General features: G+C 39.9%; 1 protein-coding gene across 5 annotated transcripts in view; it reads right to left on the reverse strand.

Annotated features, from left to right (window-relative positions):
• The window catches only part of NF1 (neurofibromin 1), a 168,051-nt gene that overhangs the window by 101,955 nt on the left and 46,460 nt on the right, over nt 1–19,636 (reverse strand). For 3 of the 5 annotated variants that reach the window (XM_037880586.2, XM_037880587.2, XM_037880589.1), the window contains 14 exons: nt 16,410–16,562; nt 14,758–15,004; nt 14,188–14,261; nt 13,975–14,058; nt 12,859–13,299; nt 12,228–12,367; nt 10,944–11,066; nt 10,402–10,485; nt 8,950–9,066; nt 8,143–8,324; nt 7,821–8,032; nt 6,640–6,801; nt 4,653–4,756; nt 2,149–2,284 (listed from right to left, as the gene is read on the reverse strand). In XM_037880586.2, the coding sequence (XP_037736514.1) occupies nt 2,149–2,284; nt 4,653–4,756; nt 6,640–6,801; nt 7,821–8,032; nt 8,143–8,324; nt 8,950–9,066; nt 10,402–10,485; nt 10,944–11,066; nt 12,228–12,367; nt 12,859–13,299; nt 13,975–14,058; nt 14,188–14,261; nt 14,758–15,004; nt 16,410–16,562 (2,259 nt within the window). The remainder of the gene's footprint in view (nt 1–2,148; nt 2,285–4,652; nt 4,757–6,639; nt 6,802–7,820; nt 8,033–8,142; nt 8,325–8,949; nt 9,067–10,401; nt 10,486–10,943; nt 11,067–12,227; nt 12,368–12,858; nt 13,300–13,974; nt 14,059–14,187; nt 14,262–14,757; nt 15,005–16,409; nt 16,563–19,636) is intronic. The other 2 variants (XM_037880588.2, XM_043531467.1) reach the window with 1 other exon arrangement.

Below are 19,636 nucleotides of genomic sequence, written 5' to 3' on the forward strand. Positions count from 1 at the left end.
GTACTCATCTTAAAAGCCAAAAAAGTTACATTTATAGAAGGAATATTTAGTGGGTAGAAAACAACAATGCAGTAGTTCTGGTCTACCCTGGTATGGGTAATTCTTTTATAACACACAAATAGCTCAGGAAAGTGTGTTCTCCCAGAACTTAAGACAGAATTACTTGCTATGGAAAAGTATATTTTTCTCTTTTCCATACTGAAATGCATGCTGCCAAGCAGGATTGATTCTTTGCTGTATTGGCTTCAACACAAAAGTAATTGCAGATGGGGTCTCTGTTTTTGCATCTTATTCCTTACTTGCACCTGGATTTTTTGCATCCCACCTTTAAAATTAAACTTGGATACCACTCAGATGTGGTACCACTCAGGGATCACCAAATGAAATTAATAGGTAGCACCTTTAAAACAAACAAAAGGAAGTGTTTCTTCACACAATGCACAGTCAACCTGTGGAACTCTTTGCCAGAGGATGTTGTGAAGGTCAAGACTGTAACAGCGTTCAAAAAAACAACTAGATAAATTCATGGAGGATAGGTCCATCAATGGCTATTAGCCAGGATGGGCAGGGATGGTGTCCTAGCCTCGGATTGCCAGAAGCTGGGAATGAGCAACAGGCGATGGATCACTTGATAATTACTGTTCATTCCCTCTGGGGCACATGGCATTGGCCACTGTTGGAAGACTGGATACTGGGCCAGATGGACCTTTGATCTGACCCAGTATGGCCGTTCTTAGGTGCAGAACATATGCTGCACCACCCCCATTTTAAGGTTACCAGTGTCCTACCTGCCAATAGATGAACTTAAAACTTTCCCTCCTTTTACAATATATAGTTTCATAATAGAGAATGCTTTTATATGATTAAGTATAAGAGCTTAGAGAAATCTTTCAGAAAGTGCTCGATGAGAGAGCATAGTACATGTGGGACAAAGGAATAAAGACTGAATGTTGCATTGGCTTGGCTCTCTCTATACTCACAGACACAACACTTCCTGAGTCCGCATGTTTTACTAGCTTCAAGAGTAAGTCCTAAGACAACTCTCTACTAACATATTGCCATTAACATTTCGGGATATATGCTGCTTGAGACAATCTAAATTTAAACTTACTGATGCAACATCAACTTGGAATTTAGACGTTATTTTAAAATGACAGGAGTCAACTAAGAGCTTCTACTAAAATCAATAGAAAACTTGCATAAAATAGAGTTATATATCACAGTTTGAGAAACCCTCAAACTGTGAGGCTTGTATGATATTTTCCATTTTAACCAGCTTCACAATAAAGTGAGCTGAAGAACATTTTAAACCGTTAGTTCTGTTCATTCGTATCTGATGAATAATATTTCTGCAGAACTAACGTGGATAATAGTTTTTATACGTTTTTTACTGAAACAGAAAAACAGTTACGTTTTACTTCAAAGATAACAGTTTGTGCACTTACTGTACTTAAAGTAGAGGACTGAAGACAACTATTTAAATTCAGGGACCAAGCAGGCTTTTTAATAGCTCTTGTATTTATGCAGCTAACACATATGTAGCTAATACCTATGATCTTTTTAAAGATCGATGGATGGATAATTATACTATTATGTAGAGCAAACCATCTATTAGTTGAATGGATTTTATACAGTGGAAGTCACTCCAGGTACAGAAAGTAAATGCGCATATTGCCATTAAATTCAAAACACTTGTTTAATCTTCCTCCACACTTTCCCTCTTTGCTGCCCTCACCCTCAAAGGCTCCACACTGTACACTTCTGGCAAGAACAGCTGCCCTCTTACCTCCGCAGCTAACCAATGCTGTGCCTTCAGCTCCTAGTAGAGGTATTAGAGCAAGACAAGATGACCCCACCCTTATTAGCTCAGGGTGCTCAGCTGTGAATTCAAAGTGGCATTACCACAGGACTGCCAGGCCAGCCCCATAAACACAGTTCATTCCCTAGGCTAAGATTATGTATGCTGAATTTCAGCTTGGAGGATTAATTACATAAATCCTATAAAACAGTTTTAAGAACGAAATGGTCATAGCACTTTACTATTGGCCCAAGGCATGAAATAACAGTTTTCAACCAGAAATTCTGACCTTTACAATCTCTACAACAAAACTTAGGGTTTAAAGATTTAAACCCTAACTGTGGGCATACCTGGTACAGACAATGGCACACGCTGCGAAGCTGGGGTGGAAACTCAGAAGAGGAATTAATGATTGCATGGAAGAATTTCTCGGTCATCTGCAGGAGACTCCGTTGGTTGGCTTCAAGACTTTCTGCATGCTCCAATCTGCAACAGACCCATACATATGACAATCTTTCAAAATGTTACCATTCAAAAAACATACAAGTTGCTCTTATATGTTCGATAGCAGCCATGTTTCAGTGTAACATTACTAGCAACCTTGTTGACTAACGACCTACCAATAGAGACATCTGCACAACAGATTTTACCTAAGAGGCAGAATGAGTTGAACGAAGTAGTTCACAAATATCAGGCCATTTTACAGCTTTGTAAAATAAATCATGATAATGGAATTCTCCTCCATCACTACCCTTAACAGCCATGCACACAGTTTAGGGTCTCACATACCCATGGAGGATGAGAAGTCCAGCAACTGTATAATAAAGTTGAGAACATCTCCAACAAGACAGGTATTGTTTGTGCCTTAAGATCCGCATACGTAACAGGTTTTGTCAGGGTCATGGTTTTATTGAAAGTTCAAGCAGTTACTGAGGTAGCCATAGATAGGTATATTTCATGCAGGTAGAAGGGATATTTATAAATGTGGCCATTTATCACTTCCCAAAGTCAAACATATGGATACAAGCACAGAAAAGGAAGCTTATGTTTTGAGAAAGCTATTTTAGCTAGTGTAAAATAAAAAAAAGGGAGAGACTTGCAGAACAGAGTTAGAAAAAAAAGCAACTGCAAAATAATCTAACCATTTAGTATATATTCTGAGGAGATATGGGAGAAATCAGGACAAAGTAGGCCATATAAAAAGAAAAACTTTCGTAGTTGAGCAACTGGTTTACTGGCTTAGAGCAAATCATCTGCAGAGCTATGGGCAAGAGTCACATAGCAGGCCAGATTCGTATGGTCCATATTCAGGTATGGCATTGGCCAATGGCCATGCTGCCAAGGTGGCACTGTAGAAGTCGACGCAGCATCCAGTGACCAATCGCGCTGGTGATGCCTCGGCAAGGGGCTAACCTACCCTTCCGTGCCAGAGGAATCCCCTTGCGGTGACCACGGTGGAGCCATCAACGCCTGCGTTTGTCATCTGACCGATGCCACTGGAGACCAGCGCTTCGAATGGTACCGGTGCTGGGGGGACCGGTACTGCAATGGAGATCACTCCCGCGGAGCGAGTGATGGGGACCTATGCCAAGAAGACGACCAGCGGGAGGGTGAACAGTGCTGGTAATACAGAGACCAGCAACTCCCCCAGGCGACCTGCGTTAAAGAGGGCAGAGTCCGCGAACGCGGTGCCGGTGATTTAGGGTGAGCCCCTGAGGGCCTGGACTGCGAAGCCGTAGATCTGTGGCATGGAGTCGGAGAGTATTGCCTCGGTTCAGGAGACAGGCGGTGCTCACCTGCCTCTGGGGGGTCTTGGCGACTAGCCTGCACTTGTAGGGAGCCTTTGCAACTCCCTGGGGCACGCGCGGTGCCAGCAGCGCTGGTAGAGGCCTCTGCTCTCTATGCGCCGGGAGAGCCTGGGAAGGCACTGATCCCGCCACAAGTCTGCGTCCCCAGCTGCTCCTTGGAGTTGCCAGTGGATCCTTTGGGGGACTAAGGGCCCTGACTGGGGAGACACGTCCATGTGGCTCCAATGTGGGCGGGCGGCCCGAACTGGCTCCTTTGCCCGATGGCCTTTCTTCCCTGGTGCTGGAGAGCCTTGTTTCTTGGTCTTCTTCCTGGGCACGGCAACAGAGAGCAGTGCCGGGGGTGTGCTACGCACTGAGACAGAGGTACTAGCAGTGAAGTCCAGCTGGGATGGCTCGGAAGCTGGTCGGAGGGCAGCTTCCATGAGGGGAGCCCTCAAACGGATGTTGTGCTCCGTCTGAGTCCTGTGTCGAAAATGTTTACAGATACGACTCCTGTCCTTCACACATGATTCCCCTAAGCACTTGAGGCAACTGCTGTGGGGGTCACTAACAGGCATAGGCCTGTTGCAGTCTGAGCAGGGCTTAAACCCCAAAGGACCAGGGCATGCCCCGCCTGGGGCTAAATCCTCGATGGGACTCTAACTTTAACTACATTTAACAATTACTTAACACTAACTTCTATAAACAAGCTATTTACAAGGCCCTAAGACTCAAAGTAGAAGAGACGAAACCGCTAGCCCTTGCTATGCAAGGGAAGGTGCTCCGACTAACCACCATGGGTGGTAAGAAGGAACCGAGTGGGCATAGGGCTGGCAGTGCCCGATATACCGACACATGTGCGCGGTACTCAAGGGGGTGCCAGAGCCGACCCTACAGATACCACTAGGGCAAAAATCTCTGACGACTACGCACGGGGCACACACACACCTAGAATGGAGTCGACATGAGCAAGCACTCTAAGAAAAAAAAAAATCAATCCTGTCAAATTAGTGTGGATGGGAAACAGGCTTATAAATAATGATGATATTTTTTTTCACATTTCAAACCTTGTAGGATCCACCTCAAAGCTGACATGTTGCCATTCAGAGGATGTGATCACAGTCCTCAGTAAAGGTTCCAGGAGCTTCTGCAGATATGTAGCACCATATACCTATGGAGAAAATACATCAGAATGTGCGGCCAGGCCAGCATAATTCAAAGCACAAAAATATTTTCAAATACTGAGTATGTCAAGCTTTATACACTAATTCTATTTTGTCCTACATCTGATTATGTTTGTACAAGCAATGAATCTTAAAATATATTCTCTAAGATTATATAGTTCTCCTAGCCAGAATGCTACACACACAAGCAAACATATGCTTAAGAAATGTGAAAAGTACTTAGAATTATCACTTTCCTGTCTGAGAAGTTTATGCACAAATGCTATTAAGTACTATATTAAACTTTTGAAGTATATCAAATTAAAGCAAGTAAACAAGCTTTCAAAATAGTACAATAAGAAAAACATGCGAATACAAGTCACTACCTCTCTCATTTATAACAGGTTTTTTTAAAGACTGCATACTCCTAACTTAAAAGCTATTGACTACCTACCCAAAAAGATACCAAGTTCATCATCACTGCTTTATTCGTAGAAGTATCTATGCAATTTGGGTACCAAATGCTTATTTTCGTATGAATTGAATGCACAGAAGGAGGAAATATTTCTTGAACAAGTTAAGGACAGAGACTATTCCACAGCTTTTTAAATAAGATGGCTGATAAAACAGCTACCAGTTAAAATAACTTTCGCATCATCTTTGACTTGATAAACAGGTCTTACATTGATCAGATTAGGGCACAGGACAGAATCATGTAAAGTTAATATTTGTACTTCATAGGATCATTTCTGGAATGCAAAGTTATAACTGAGTTCTACAATTATTTTCATAAATGATTCCTCCTAAATAACTAATTAAAGCAGAAGTTATCAAATGTTGTAAGCCTCTTTAAAAACAGATGGGACTCCTGCTTAGCCTACATCAATTCAATGCCCCCATCTCAGTTTACCTAGTTCCTAACAAGGCCTTAAACTGGAATTCAGTTTATTTGAAGAAAGGCCAGACTTTGTTTCCCATCTCTGTGAGGACAGGGAGAAAGACACCTTCTGCAAAAAGAAAAGGAGTACTTGTGGCACCTTAGAGACGAACACATTTATTTGAGCATAAGCTTTCGTGAGCTACAGCTCACTTCATTGGAAATTAGCCTCTTGGGAGCAGCCTTCCAATTCTTCAGTAAGCTAGATCTGCATTCTAGAATCACCCATCTGATTGCCTGGGCAGACTTCAACTAAACCAACTTAAAATACATTTTAATATTCTGACTAGGACTGAAGACTGCAGTGACTGCCTAACAGATCCTAAAATATTAGAAGATGGATAAGAAGAGCGTTAGCTAGTCCAACCACTTGCATCAAATAGGAAACAATTATACTCTACCTGCATTTAACGAACATTGACTTGAATGTGTCTACTAAGTCTGCTATAAATACTTCTATTATGCAAACTTTTCCATTACGGTATTTAACTTCCACCCTGGTAGCTCTGAAACAGATGAACCCTGCAGAATGAACACTGGGCTCCCTGGAAACTTTCAAGGCAGCCTCCAGATTAAAGTGTGAACTAAAGAGGGTGTGTCATGAAGTCACCAAAAAAGTTTTGCCCCACCACCCCATCCCAAATCAGGCCTCGGCATGGAAGGTCTCCAAGGATTAGACACCATAAGTGTTTATAAAAAAAGAACTGCATGGCATCTTGATGAACTTTCAAGAATTGTCTGTGACTGTGTAGACAAATACAGCCATCAAGTTATAGTTTGCACTCTCCAGGCATCAGAACTATCTTATTTTCAATTATCTATTATCTATCTAAACTCAGAGTTTAATGTAATCCAACTGCAGTTTCACATTTCTGAGTTAATACATTTTTTCCTGTTAGTCTGTCACTCTTCAAAAGAGTTTTATAAACAGGAACCTAAGCTCATACAACTTACCTTAAAACAGAAAGTCATTATTTTACTGGCCAAGCTATTTCCCCTGAACAGAGTCTGCATGGAATCTGCCAGTTCCACTTCCTTAGAAAACATGTTCCAAAGCAGCTGGTAGAGCAAGTGCCGGGAGTCAAAGAGGGTGACCAGGACACGAGCTAGTTCATCCTTAGGGAACAGAAATAAAGAGGTTAGTGTGTCACAGCAGTAAAGAGGCTGGATTGTGAAAACCTCCCCAAACATGTCTAATGTAAATTGTGCTAGAAAAAGATGTCAGTGACAATTTGCCTCTCAAGTATTCTAGCTTACGCTAAATATTTTCTTCTATTTAGTAGTTTGTCCTGTTTTGAAATATTTGACCACATTAAAATTTGTATAGCACAGGCTGAAACATGGTCTAGAATGTTTCAGCCTGTGCTACACAAATTTTAATGTGGTCAAATATTTCAAAAAAGGACAAACTACTAAACAGAAGAAAATATTTAGCGTAAGCTAGAATACTTGAGAGGCAAATTGTCCCGTTAAGTCTTGCAAGTAAACCTTAAAGTGTGCTCATCCCACTCCCCCACTTCTAATTTTATTTCTAAATCTCTCCTCGAGTACCCCACCAGATCATGTTATACTGGTAGGTTCTTTAATATGTTCCTAAAACCATCTCACTTGTGAGCCTATGATGAACCAAGGTGGAAGACTAATTGATTCACCCACTGTATAAACAGACCACAGACAGATCAGGGAAAAAGCACATTAGGTTACCAAAACACAGGCCTACTCTGGTATTACAGTACATATACCCAACAGTCCCCACACCGAGCAACATTAAAAGGACAAGAAAAAACTATTTTACCATAACAGGCTAACAATTACTGTTTCAACTATAATTTTAAAATATACCACAATATCTTAGTTTAGACTAAAGCTCTCAGCAAAGTAGACCCAATCACAGTTGTAGAATCCTCTGAGAAAAAGGTCATGTATTACAACACAGGCCCTAACAGGGTAGCCTCAACTCTTCGTTTCTTTAGTCAACTTTTGTTTCAACATTATCATTAAATTGGAAGAGCAGTAAATTTAATTCCAAGTCTTATGTAAGACTTTTTGAAGGAGTTAAGCAGGTTACATCTTACGAAACAAAATGCACTCGGGGTTAACAAATATCGTGTAACTGGATGTGTGAATCAACTTACCCACTGCGAACAAGGCACCACATTGGCCAATGCCATAGCAATAGGAAGCTCTCCTTGGTCACCCATCATAGTGACCAATTCCACCAATCTCTCAAACCGATCTGCTAGTACAGTTTCTGCTAGCGTATCAAACTCTGTACCCTGCTGTAGAATTTTGGTGAGGACTTCCATAAATGTAGCTCTTGTTTGGAGATCTTTATGATAACCTAAGCCTAACAAGATAGTAACAAAATAAAGACTTGAGTCACAAAGTCATGTACTTCTTAATTAAGGCTCAAGCCTTCGTATGTGAATCATAAACAGTTGTTTCTAACTACTTTACCTATTGAGTGCATAAGGCCACTGTCCACATTAGCATTGAGTAAGTTTGACATAGCAAGAACAGTGCAGTGTCGCAATGAAGCCAGTCTTCGAGACATTCCACGTTTCCTGCCACCTGTTTGTGCACTTTCATCTTCAACTTCACTACAGTCATTTAGAAGGTTCATAAATAGAGTGAAATATCTAAAACAAAAACAACATTTGTAGATCTGGATAAGTGAGACTTTGTTTAAAAAAAAAAAAGAGTCAGTCTTCCAGCAGAATGGTCTAGGAAGTAAAATAGAATGACTCTGTTGTACACCTCCCAGAAATATAAGTTAGACTTGCTCTGGGTATTTTTCTCTTTTTTTGTTTTCTTTTGTGTTTTACTGTGATTATTATCATCATTTACAGCTTCTAAAGAATGTATGGTGAGAGTGGGAAGGCAGTATCACAAAGCCTGCATGGAGAATTCCTCAGACCCAGCAACTGAATTTCATGGGATTGCTTTTCTAAAAGTTGGCATATTCTTCCATTCATAAAATTAAAATTGAAACAAGATAATTCTGTGAAATAAGCATATACACACGCTTGGAGAAAACAAAGTTACATTTAATGACTGCTTTCCAAATATTTTTACTTTTACAAACTGAAGTGTTTGCTTAAACCTATGAGGGAGATTCGCAAATTCAGAGGATATACTGAGGCAACTCCCTGAATAAAATTAACCCTTGCAAGATTAAGAAGAATTTGCTTCATAATAAACACAGAATAATGTATCTGCCTTAAATTATAGTAGAATTGAAATAGTTTGAAAATGACTATTTACTTAAGAAATAATTGGGATTTGGCTTCCATCAGTTCAACACCATCTCCTTCTTCAGGCTGTAGTGGAAGCCCAGCAAGAAGAGAGACCACTGCTTCCATACTTGCTTGGTCTAGATCTCTGAATCAAAAATGAAACAGAGTTAAATTAAATAGGGCCAGTGTCTTAGTCTAAAAACCTTACTATGCCTACTAAAAATCTAAGTCTAATTTATAAGATACTTACGGATCATATTATAAGCATGATCACTCTTTCTGCAGTTCTCAGAATGACATTAGCTTTGGTCACAGTTCATGGCAAGTCCAAATGAAATGACTCTCATTCATAACGTTAAAGGTGAACTGAATTTTTTTTTTTTAAATCTTCAACCATTTGTTTAAAAAAATGTAAGTTTAATCTTAAAAATGACAGTTACATAGTTTAAACAAACTGTTAAGTTAATTCCTCTTACTTGCCAAAACTGAAGTTCAGAGCTCTGCATTTTCCTTTAGGTTGTAAGACATGTAGCCTATGTTCTGTTTCAAGGTGTACAGTCATCAAGTAACAAGAGAAACAGAACCTGAACATGGGTCTTGATAAGCAAAAACCCTTGAACAATACAATGAAGTTTTCTTTTCAAAGGAAGCCTTGAACATGTATTGCCTTTATACTAAAATAGTCAAAAGAAGTTTAAACATTTTATCGTATTACATATCACCTTTAGCAGATGAGGGTTTCTCTACAAAAATGTTTAAGGCTGGATCTGCAAAAGGATTTAGGTGCATAACTTCCACTTTAGATGTCTAACTCCCAGAATCTGGCTGCATTCGGATTCGCAAAGCACCTCTCCCAGGAAGAGGGGTGGAGCTTAGTACACACCCCTGTGGCTGGCATCTCCAATTAGCTCCTTGGGCAAGGAGCTGCCTCCCGTATTGTTTTTTGTGAATCCCATTCTCAGGCACCTCTCTCTCCCTGTTCACAGAAAAGAGAGCCTAGATGCTGACACTCAGGTTCTGAATGCAAGTGATTTTCTTAGGCACCTAAATTCATTGTGAATCTAGCCCCAGCGTGACTCTACTCTGCACTAGTCTGCATGGACCCTGCTGATTCGCGGTAACAGTTCGTTGATGTGCTCTCATCTACTACCACTTGAAAGAGGGCTAGATGAAAGCCCATTAACTAATTGTTAATATGTCAGCAGTGTCCACACAGTTAGTCCACGGAAGGCTTGTGAGGGGCAGGTTCACACCCCAGCTTTGCCATGAACTAAATGGTCACATGCACAAGCCCTGAGACCCTTTAGAAGTGCGATGCCTAGCTTGTATCTATTTCTGAATCAGCATGCTAAAAAGCTGCGGTAGCATGGCCAGCAGCAGCAGCGCTATCGTGCCAGCTTATGCGAGCTGGGAATCACACCCCCGAGCATGCAGCGTAGAGACAGCCTCAGAAAGAGTATTCTGTCAACCTCTCTCTTACCTTGTCAGGCATTTTACATCTTCATCCGTTGCCTGGTTGGACGTGCCCATAACCCAATCTGTCAGATATTCCACCATTTTGTTCCTATAAGAAATATTACAGTACAGAAAACTGAAAATATACTGTCTGAAGTTGGTGGTGCTCAAGGTGGTATTTTTAATTATTAACTTTATATTTTACAAACACATTTAAACTGCAAACCTTAACGATTAACTCAGTTTAGTAACTGTAGGGTACTGATTAAGGCTCTGATCCTGCACTGACTTCCAATAGAACCCTGCACCCATGTAGAGTCCCTACTGTCAGACTTCAAGAGGACTCTGCACAGGCATAGAGGTCCATGGTAGCAAACCCTGATGCAGGATTGAGGCCTAAATTAAATACAAAGAAACAAGAAAATGTTTTGCATGTTAGTAAAGAAGTGTCACCCCCACACCCACCTGCCCACTATACTCCACAAGAACACACTACCCCAAATAGAACCACTATAATTATTATTATGAATTATCGTTATTGGAATTACTGTTTATTTTAGTACTCACCTAAATTTCATCTCTTGGCAAAATGAAAGGTCATCTCGCCTCTCCATCATTACCTCCACTAGTTGACAGAGTTTAGTTTTTATTTGAATTGCATGTACCAAATTTCCGAGCACACGTACGTATCTGTGAAGGTCAGAATAAGTAAAACACTAAATAAACTAACTTCAAAGCATTCGGGGGGGATGACACATTTGAGGAATTTCTTCTGGTTGTCTAGAATTACACTTGTATAACCAGTCATTGCAGACCTTGACAGGTTTCAGAGTAACAGCCGTGTTAGTCTGTATTCGTAAAAAGAAAAGGAGTACTTGTGGCACCTTAGAGATTAAACAGTTTATTTGAGCATGAGCTTTCGTGAGCTACAGCTCACTTCATCGGATGCATAGCATATCGTGGAAACTGCAGAAGACATTATATACACACAGAGACCATGAAACAAAACTTCCTCCCACCTCACTCCCCCGCTGGCAACAGCTTATCTAAAGTGATCCTCAAGTAGAGCCATTTCCAGCACAAATCCAGGTTTTCTCACCCTTCCCCCCCCCCCCCACCACATATACAAATTCACTCTCCTGCTGGCAACAGCCCATCCCCCTTTGAAACCCCTCTTTATAATGCGCATGATAATCAAGGTGGGTCACCTCCAGCACTAATCCAGGTTTTCTCACCCCCCCCCACCACACCCCCCCCTTTTTTCCAAAAACCACACACACAAACTCATTCTCCTGCTGGCAACAGCTCATCTTACAATGTGCACAGCAATAATCCAAGTTTAACCAGAACGTCTTGGGGGGGGTTTTGCAGGAAAAAAACAAGGGGAGACAGGCTACCTTGCATAAGACCTTGAGTGAGATTTTCCAATCTGTGACCAGTGGCTTTTAAAGCAGTTTGAGATAGCGAGTGAAGAATTTCCTCTGTGCTGGGGAAGCTGACTGAGATGGCTCTGTACCATCCTACACTGGTCCCCACTTACCCCACAGATGAAGTGAGAGGGAGATGTGTCATGAATGTTTTGGAGATAGGAAGTGAGAGAAAGGGAGGAGACGGGGAATGGCAGAGTTGATAGTTTGACTGTCTACTGGAGGACCTTACATCATGGCAAAAATCAGAGCTGCTCCCCTACAGCTTTAACTTCTGCCAGTGTCTGGGGGCTGAGAATCAGAACATTAACCAGCTTCCTACATCTCTGCTATTGCACCCAAGCAGAGCATGAAGGGGGGTGGAGACACTGCGTGATTATCTAAAAACTTACTCTGCAGAGGGGAAACAGTCAAGATTTCTTACCTGACTAGATTTAGCATCATGGTCTCTATACTAGCTTGCCCCAGATGTTCTGAGCTCCCTTCAGTATGATTATCAAGCAGGTTTTTCATTATAGCAATAGTCTGCTCTACAAATTGTGTGTTGGTCTCAGTTAACAAAACCTATAGGAAGAAGACATGGAGTCATAATTCTTAGAAGTGATGCCCAAAAATAAATGAATTAAATGTATATAGTATTAGAAAATATTTATATTACTGTAGCACTCGGCAGCAATCTAATGGACAAGTATTGTTCTGATTTACCTACTCAGAAGAATTCCAACACTTAACAGAGCTACGGTCTCAAGAAGTTTATCTAATAAAGACAGCATTTTCCCAGAATATAAATCCTATTAAGTAGGAAGATAGTTAAAAGTTAAAAAATTTAAGCATGCTAGACTAATATAGTCTGGAATCTCAAATGCAAATTAAGAATTGTATGGGCTATTCACACAATCATCATGATGCCTTCTATCACGTAATAAATAGTTCTCTGGCTCTGTGTAAAAACACAAACAAAGAGGTAGGTATCAATTTTAAATATCTATGTGAAGGGTACGATAGCTGATATGTTCAATAAGATAAAAATATGAAAACATATCCAAACATTTTACCTGTCCTTGAGAGTCAAAAAATTTGCTGATGGTATTCTTCATTTTGTTAAACAGCATTGGATAAAGTGCTGGGCTCAGTTCGAGACCCACCAGATCTTTAATATTAGTCCGTATCTGAAGTCCCACTTTCTCATGGTTACAGACCATTAGAGATAGTAATCTATCTATGAATTTGCTAACAGGAGTCTCTGCATTTCCCTCGGTGGATACCATAGATATCATGGAGCCTTTACGCTCATTGATTGGACCCATGGGTGGACTGTAAGTTGCTAATCCTGCATTGCTGCGATGCTGGAGACACACTCCTCCAAGAGCACACAAGAACCCTGTCATGTTGATCCATTCCTGCAGAGAATCTGTGTCAGACAAGTCTATGGAGCCTCCCCCACTAACATGAGACATTCGTCGCCTGACAATTGTCTTGTGAAGGCTATCAGTAACCTGGAAAAGAGTTGTTCAAAATGAGAATTACAAGCAATCATCAGCTAAAGAAAACAGACATTTTAAGTGTCATTCAGTAAAGAAATCCAATAATTTATAAATTTAAAACAATGTCAATAAAAAACTATTCAATTCTCAGGAGATTTTGCAAATCGTTACATCAAAGGCAAGTAGGTAGGAGAGTATAAACTGAAATGTATCCTTAAGTCACATTCTCTGTCAATCACTTCAAAAAAACAGACTATACTGGCTTATGATTGGTACCAATGATACATTTTTAACTCTTATTTTCAGAGTAAATGTAAGGGAGACGTGAAAATTTTTGACTTCACGTAAGCTTGAGAAACACTGATTCTGATCATGATTACTCTGTTTCCAACTATACTGTGTACTCAGTGAAGTGGGCAGAAAGGGTGAACACACCAGTATACTCCAGAGGTAATGCCCAACTCAGTATATCACTGCAGAGCGCACAGGAACAACTCATTAGCTATGGAATGAATTCAGAAGTAGCTCAAGTCACCCATATGAGGGATTGATTGAAAAGAGTGTTAAATTAAAAGTTTAAAAAATTAAAGTTAGATATAAATTAATATGGTAAACTTAAATGACTAGAAAATACAAGATTTCTGTCAGCACTTCTGATAACTGAATAGAAAGGAAGCTTCAGAATACCTGGCCATCTTCCATTTTGGTCTTTGGATAGTTGAGGATTAGTTTTGTAGCTTGTTCCCACTTTGTATGTGTATCTTCCCATGCCTAAAATACATCACATCAAGAATTTCAGGTATTTACCTCAGATTACTTCCTACAACAACACTACTGACTGCTTTCCACACAACGTATTTTCAGCTACCAATAAGAAACATTTTCATAAAGAGAACTTACTTCAGTGTTGCCTGCCGTTGGATGTTCAATGCGCCTTAATAATGCCATCACTCTTTTCTGAAGAGCTGCTCTCCCTAAGCAAGGAGTATACAGTACAATTAAATTAATCTAACAGCCATTTTTATTTTAAAATAAATCTTTGTTAGAAACAAAAGCTTGCATAAATAAAAATGAATATTCTTAAAAAAAACCCAGAAGACTTGTAAGACTTAATCACAAGCACACCAGTATTATAAAACAAATGTTTTCGGGGAAACTCTCCCCTTCACTTAAACTATCAGGTCTAGCTGTTCAAAAATTCAGTCAGTGTCCCCCTACAATACTTGAGCTTACTATTACATAAGCATTGCAGGGAGGAAGCAATCTTCAAATAAGAAAGATTTTTAGTCTTTCTACATGTAACTTCATTCATGGAAACTGCCATGAAATCACATGATTGAGACAGACTAGAGATAAGTATTACAGCATTTCACTTATACCAGGACTAGCTTTAACATTTTGAAGTATACTTTAAAGAACATAAATAATACTCGGGTAGACAAAAAGTTTGTTTAGTCTCTCCCTTCTTACCTGTAGACATCATATTGCTGACAGACGCAAACTCCATGAAGGTGTTGTAGTTTGGCAAAAAATTATGTACCGAGACTTCATCTACTCCACACCTGATATCTGCTTCCTCACAGAGATGACGGAAACAGGACATCGCAACAAGAACTGCCTCAATGTCAGGGCTCCACAGAAACATGTACAGGGCAACCTCTAATTTTGTTTGGGCTTGGCGACATATTGGAGTTCCGCTGCATCCTGCTGTACTTTCCTTGGGGGGAAATACATTTGCATATCTGGTAATATTACTTAACAGGCAATTTTCTCAAAATAGGTCTTTATCCCATTCCTCCTCCTGCAAATTATTTGTACTCCAGCAGCACCCAACAGCCTCATCTGAGATCAGGGCTCTGTTTTACCGTGTATTTGTACAGCACCCAGGATGAGACAGTCCCAGCAAAGAGTGTGGCCCAGTGGATACAGGACTGGACTCAAAGGACCTGTGTTCTATTCCTGGCTCTGCCACTGGTCTGCTTGGTGACCCTGGGCATGTGCTTTAACCCTCTGTGCCTCAGTTTCACTGCTGTAAAATGGGAATGATATATACCTCCTACATAAAGCACACTGAGATCTACTGAAGAAAAAAGGGTTATATAAGAGCTAGGTATTATAAATGGACAAGATATCTTAAGTGTGGGAGGATGGAAGTATTATCAAATGCAGGTGTGTGTAACAACTTGTTTCTCCACTAATGTGTTTTTCACCAAAATAATGCAAAAAAAAACTAAACCCCCATAAAACTATCGACATTTACTTAAACAGAAAATTTCATTAGTTTGATATCTGACGTGTGACTAGAATGTTTATATTTTCTTCATTCAGCAGTAGACTTTAGGTGGACTCTAGTAGGCCTCAGCACAGGACTGGGAGCCAAGTATTTAATCCCATCTCTAACCCGTTGTGTTCTTGAAGAAGTCACTATTTCTACCTTAAGTTACCCCCATAAATAAAAATGGGGATACTACTTATCCACCTCTCAGCAGAGTGAAAAACCAATTTATGCTTATAAACTGCTTCAAAGATTAAAATGTTTTAAGAGTTATGTACATTGTTACAGATTACCAAAAAAAGGTCATTTAAAAAAGGCAAGTTAGAAATCTTGGCTCATGACAGATTCAGTTACAACATTCTGCTCAACTTTTTCCATAACTAATTCATGGTGTAGGTGAAGAGCTGAAAACATTAGCATATAAAAGGAGCCCCTTTATTCAAACAAGGATGAAGATTTTCCTTGCCTTGTGCTTTTTTGTTTAGCATGTGTTCAGATAGCATGGAGATTTAGAAATCTGGAGTCTGAGATTTAATAAACGCAGACAAATGTGTAAACAGATTATAGTTTAGGCTCTATGAAGATGACACACCAAAATTTTAGTTTCAAAAGTTTAGTTTTAAAAATATCGCATTTACTCTAGCCATCTTAGCATAGTGACCTTGAGCAAACATCAACACCTAGCTCATGAGACATTTACGTTTAAATTCTCCTATACCCTTCGCCCCACCCACATAATGTTTAAAATACCTGAAAAGAATCTCAATATAGTAGTACAAATGTAACTGATTTTGAGGGTGGCAATGGAGTTTATTTTAAAGTATTAAGAATACAAAATGTTAATTACCATGGAAGAGTTGCCTTTCCCTTTCCTGAGGGTAGCTCCTGGAGCACAGCGCATCTCTTCATGGTCAAGAGAAAGTTGACTAGCTCCACCGCCAGAGACATCACATCCTACCCCATAAAGGAAGAGAAAATGACAGGAACTCCTATCTGATTGCTATAAAGAGAGGTAAGAAAAATAGTCAATCACCCTACTTTTATAAGGGAGAAAGGATGGGTTACAGCAGCTACACTCACGAAAGGAAAACAGCACCTCTTCCATCTTTCACCCTGGGAGGCTCCCAAAGAGCTTACAAAAATTACTCATCGTAATTGTGTCACTCACCTCTGAAATGCAGCTACCTCTGGGGTGGAATGCAGCACCTGTAATAACGCACACAGCCATACTACACAGCAGACAGGAAGTGAATACCATACCCAAGTCAAATGCAGAGGGTACTCAAGCTGAAATCTGGCCTGGAGAACGGGTCAATGCCCATATGTTTTCTAATACTGCTATTTATTTTGTCTGCTCAAGGTGGCAGAGAGTTTATTAAACTGCTTGTAAAAGCAATATAGAGGAAAGTATTAAGAGAACTATGTTGTACATATCAAACAGAGGAACAAACGCTGATTTGTAAATGCAGATGAGAAACTGACAATGGAACTTTGTAAGATCAAATATGTCACATTAAGGATAGCTTGGAAATGCTTTTTAGCACTATATAAGATATATCTTGATAGAAATCCAGCAAAGGCACCTTCCCCAGCTCAGGAAGACACTACGTATTTTCTCCACATACTTCCTTCCCTCTGGGCATCTTCATTATTTAGAATGCCTGTAGATCTTGCATAGAATGACAAAAGCAGACAGGTTTGACCTACAAGAACAATCCTTATGCCAAGCTTAAAGGCTGATGCTTTAGGTAGCAAAATTTCACACAATAGCCCACGTGAACAGGGAAGAAGATACTTCCCTAAACTTCACGTGAGGAGAAACAGTGGGGCAAAAATGGAAGACTGCAGAGGGCCGTAAGAGCACAAGAATAGTTCATGCCCATCTGAAATGGGCATGTTTGTACCAGAACACATCTCTTGAAGCTCCTTGAAGGCATTTCCTAAAAAGAGAAAATTAGAGTTCAATTCTTAAAAATAGGGACTATGGGATGTGAAAATCATCAGTGGAATCAGTACAATTATACTCTGTGAGGACTTTTTTACATTGGAGGGAAGCAGAGAAAAAATTCTCTCAATCCCAAGAGAAAGTTAACCCACATTTGCTGAATAAGGAAGTGGAAGCTGTTTATTGAAGTTGCAAGTCAAGAAAGTGAAGAAATTAAAGCTCTAATAAATGTTATTTCTGTTGTATTGTATATTTTATTGTGTATATTTCAGGTTTAACTGGACAAAACAGGAACAGAAATTACTGGTTGTGAAATGGAGCAGAGTTAAAGTTGCTCTAAAAAACAAACGTTACTTTTTCCTAACCGATTTTAACTAGTAAATGAAGTCCATTATTCATGTCTGAATACTGGAGACAGTAGAATTTTCAGAACATTTCTCAATTCATCACTAACTTCGTACACTCAGCAACTGGTCTCCCAGTAATCTGCACAAACTATCTATCCTTCCCCTTGCTGGTCATCCTCTACTGCAATGACCCACCACCATTCCTTTCATGATAACTTTTGAAGTTATTTCCAGCTCTAAGCCTGATGTGACCAAAGTATATACATTTGCACCTGCTGATTTCTAAGAGCAGAGTTCATTTTGCTCCAACAATATTTCTATCGTAAGCATTCACCTTCTTTTCTGACCAGGAGACAAGTAAGGATCTTCACCAGCACCACATCTCAAAGGCTTCAATTTTCATTTTGTCTGCAGCATTGGTTTTCCAGGTTTTACATCAGTAAATCGCGATAGCAAAATATTGAGCTTTTCACCAGTCAACCTTCGTACATTTCAAGATGCCACAGTTTTCAACACTTTTGAAAGGAAAGCCATGGCCAAGTAGGATGCCTCTGTTCTGCCATGATAGCTCTTGTTGGAGAAAATAGAGGGTGGTTTTCTGTTGCCTTCCCTACAGTTTATGGCTGCCATTGGTTAAATCATGGTTCACCTCTTCCGCCATTTGATGGCATTTCTTGCATCAGGGGTCCCATTATCTCCCCATGCCCTCATCTCTCTGAAGCCACTGACACTTTTTGAGGCTTCAGCCAGTCGCAGATGGTACTGCCATTTTGGTAGCAGCCAATAATACAGCCTGACCTGGTTGATTTTAGCTATCACAGTCTAAATGTTTAGGAGAAAACAATTTGCGACAACTTGGTTAAAAGACCCATTTCTCAGAACCATAACTAGTACAAGTTTTACCTTAACTTCTCTTCCAAGAAATGAAACAATAAATATTAAGATGATTCTTAACTTGAAGAATAGCTGATTCTGACTTAAAAGCCTTGGAAAAATCTCTGAATGATGACCTCTCTGCATACAGTTTAAAGATCTGAATTAATTTGTACTCTGAATACCTGAGCTCTAGGGATAAGGACTTGAGGACCAATTGTCTTGAGAATTGACTTGATGTTTTGTTATGAGAAGGTTTTTTTTTAAATGTATGTATCAGAAAATGGGGAAAAAAAACTTACTACCTTGGATCAGTTGCATCCAAGATGTCAGAGTGTTGTTTGGGTTAGTGTAATTTTTGTGAGAAAAGTCCACATACTTGGAATGTTACCACCTGACTTTCCTTTCTTCAGCTTATGCCCAAACTTATTTCTATAGGGAAATGGGCACAATGGGGAAGCATTATGGACCAAATTCACTGGTGCACATAGTCAAGGGAATAAGGGAAATGATTTTGGGAACATGTTTTAAAAAAATAAGACCATAAGAACTCTTGACATTTTCTTGATGTTTATTTATTGCTTTCTGTCGGAGACTGTAAGCTCTGTGGGACAAATCCTGCCTCTTCAGGTGTGTTTGGAAAGCTTATAATAATAAATATCAAGCTCCAGATAAAAGTGATTCTACAAATTTCAGGGATGGGCATATTATGTAAAAGACACATAGCTATGCCATAATCAAATGTGCATCACTACCTGGACTTGTGAACAGCAGGACTGAAAACACAAGTCACTGTATTTGCGAAGACTGGGCACTGAAATAGATCAACCCTTAAAATTCGCTGTAAAGGTTATAGACTTGGCGACTTGCAGAAAAGTCCTTGTTTTATCAAGGTATTCAAGTCCCCTT

Source organism: Chelonia mydas, chromosome 17 (assembly GCF_015237465.2).
Source record: "Chelonia mydas isolate rCheMyd1 chromosome 17, rCheMyd1.pri.v2, whole genome shotgun sequence".
In the NCBI taxonomy this organism is placed as follows: domain Eukaryota; kingdom Metazoa; phylum Chordata; order Testudines; family Cheloniidae; genus Chelonia; species Chelonia mydas.